Source organism: Apteryx rowi, unplaced genomic scaffold, assembly GCF_003343035.1.
Source record: "Apteryx rowi isolate R43461 unplaced genomic scaffold, aptRow1 scaffold_254, whole genome shotgun sequence".
Lineage (NCBI taxonomy): Eukaryota > Metazoa > Chordata > Aves > Apterygiformes > Apterygidae > Apteryx > Apteryx rowi.
Genome location: NW_020448908.1, coordinates 1281538 through 1283958, shown reverse-complemented (window position 1 = coordinate 1283958; position 2421 = coordinate 1281538). Strand labels below are relative to the sequence as shown.

Genomic DNA, 2421 nt, shown 5'->3' with positions numbered 1-2421 from the left:
GCCTTACCTGGCTGTGCGGCCCCATCAGGGGGGCGCTGGGGTTGTGGGGCGGAGGTTGTGCGTGCGGCGACGGCTGAGAGCCCGGAGGTCCCTTCGAGAGGAACAAAACACGGGGTTACGGCCCCGGGGACGCGGGCGTCGGGGAGGGGACGGGGCGGTGGCGTGGGGCTGGGGGGGCCCTGCACGCCCCACCCCGGGTGGTGCAATGGGGACGGGGCGCGCGCAGCGACGCCTGATGCGATGGGGCAGAGCGGTGCTGCCCCCGGGGCCCCCCCGCGGGTGCTGCCGGCAGCGGGGCCCGGCCGTGCCGTCCGCTGTGTCCCGGCCGGTGCCTGCCTCCACGCGCGCGCGGGGCTTGTGCGCACGCAGAGCTCAAATGTGCAAGCACGTGCACGCTCGCGCACCCGTGTGCACGTCAGCACACGCACGTGTACACACTGCTCATGCAGCCGGGCATGCACACATGCTCACATGCAGTGCTCACGCACACGCAACACGCAGGCGCACCTGCAGCGCTCGCATGCACCCGCTTTGCAGGGACATGCATGCACCCCACATGAGCACGAGCACACGCGCACGCTCACATGCACCCGCTTTGCAGGGACACACACTTTGCAGGGACATGTGCTTTGCAGGGACACACACGCATGCACGCACCCCACATGAGCACGAGCACATGCACACGCTCACACACGCAGCCGCGGTGGGAAGCCGGCGAGCGATGCACATCTGCACCCCGGGGTGCCGAGCCCCGTGGCAGGGGGTGCCCCCACGCCGCAGCCCCAAACCGGACCGGCTCTGCCCCGGACGCATCCGGGGGGGCAGGAGGATGGGGGTGCCGCGAGGGGCTCGCACCGTTTCGGAGCGGCAGCGGGGCCGTACCTGAAAGAAGCCGGGCGGCATGGGTGCTCCCGGCAGGCCGTCGCTGGGGGGCATGTTCCCCATCACCGGGCTCGGAGCCGCCGCCGCGCTCTGCGGGAAGCGAAGGGAAGGGAAGGGAGAGCTCAGTGCGGGGACACGGGGGGGGACGACGGTCCCCGTCCCGGCGGGTGCCCCGTGCAGCCCCGGCTGGGGTTGCGCTGGTGGCAAACGTGCAGCTAAGTGGAAGAAATTAATGCCGCTAATTAGGGCCGTGCCGCGGAAAGGGGAATTAACCCCCGCTCGGGAAGGAGAGGCGAGGCGGCCCCCGGGCAGGGCAGTGCCGCCGGGGACCCCCGCACGGGCAGCGGGAGCAGGTGGCACGGCGGCGCCCGGCCCTGCCTCCGCAGCTGCTCCGGGCCCCCGGGTCCCGGCCCCGTGTCCCAGGGGCACCTGGTGCAGACGCCTCCGGCGCAGACAAAGCGAGTCCTGGCCCCCCCCCGCCAGCGCCAGCCCCGCGCTGGCAGCCCATCTGCTCCGCGGCCGGCCCCAGGGCACCGAGCTCTCCAGCGTGCGAGCAAGAGGGCAGAGCATGGAGAACCCCCCCCACCCCGCACTCCCCTCCCGGGGGGCTGGTACAGCACCATGGGGAGGGCTGGGGGGGCCCCGCGGGTGCCGGCTTGGCCCAGGGGCTGCGCGCTGCGGGGGAAGCGGGCAGGGGGACCTGGCCCCACTCGCCTGCCGGCCCCGGTCCGAGGGGAGCTATTAAACGGGAAGGAATGCGCTGGCTTTCCGGCTCGGCCCCTCACGCTGTCTCTGCCACAACTGGTTTCAATTTGGAGGGGAGGAGGAAGGGGGAGGGATGGTATGGCCTCGCGCTGCCCCTCCAAGCCCGCGCCGCGGAGCGAGCCGGGGGCCCGGGGCGGCCCCACGCCACGGGGCTGGGCGAGCGCTGTGCTGCGCCGCTCCGGCCGCCCCGGGGGCCGCAGCCCCCCCGCGCGGGTCGCGCCCCGCATCGCTGGCCCCAAATCCCCGTCCCACCGGCAAGAGCGGGGCCGAAGGGGCTGTAGACGTCCCTGCCCGGGACGGACGAGCCACGGTCCCCGGTCCGGCCCCCCGCTGCGGCCGGGGGTGACGCGCCCGGGGCTCCGTCCCGCCAACGTCACCGCCGCGGCGTCACGACGTCCCCGGCCGCGGTTCTCGGTCACGACGGCCCCGGCCTCCCGGAGCCACCTGGTATTTTTAATCCCCGCGCTCGGGTCACAGCTCCCTGACGTCAGCGGCGGCTGCAGCGGGGCCCCGCTCGGCGCGGCCACCCCGGGCACCGCGGGGCCGGCCGGACCCCCGCGCTGCCCYCGCGCCGTCCCCACCTGACAGCGGGGCAGCTCCTCGCAGGAGCCGGTGACTCATTTAAATGAAATATGACTAATCCCTTCCATGACAGATGTCACCAATTTAGCGAGCAGGCACCGGCTCCCGCGCCAGCCCCCTCCCCGAGCCGCCGAGCATCCCTGGCGCCGGGCGCGCGGCGCAGCGCCGCTCCGTGCCGGGGCGCATCCTGCG

At 73.8% G+C, this 2421-nt stretch overlaps 1 protein-coding gene across 1 annotated transcript in view; it reads right to left on the bottom strand.

The window, feature by feature from the left end:
• Positions 1-7: 7 nt before the first annotated feature.
• Positions 8-2421, bottom strand: part of SSBP4 (single stranded DNA binding protein 4) — a gene marked incomplete at both ends in the record, with an annotated part of 9739 nt that continues 7325 nt past the window's right edge. The window contains 2 exons of the mRNA XM_026067112.1: positions 8-91; positions 883-1120. Of these exons, the coding sequence (XP_025922897.1) occupies positions 8-91; positions 883-1120 (322 nt within the window). The remainder of the gene's footprint in view (positions 92-882; positions 1121-2421) is intronic.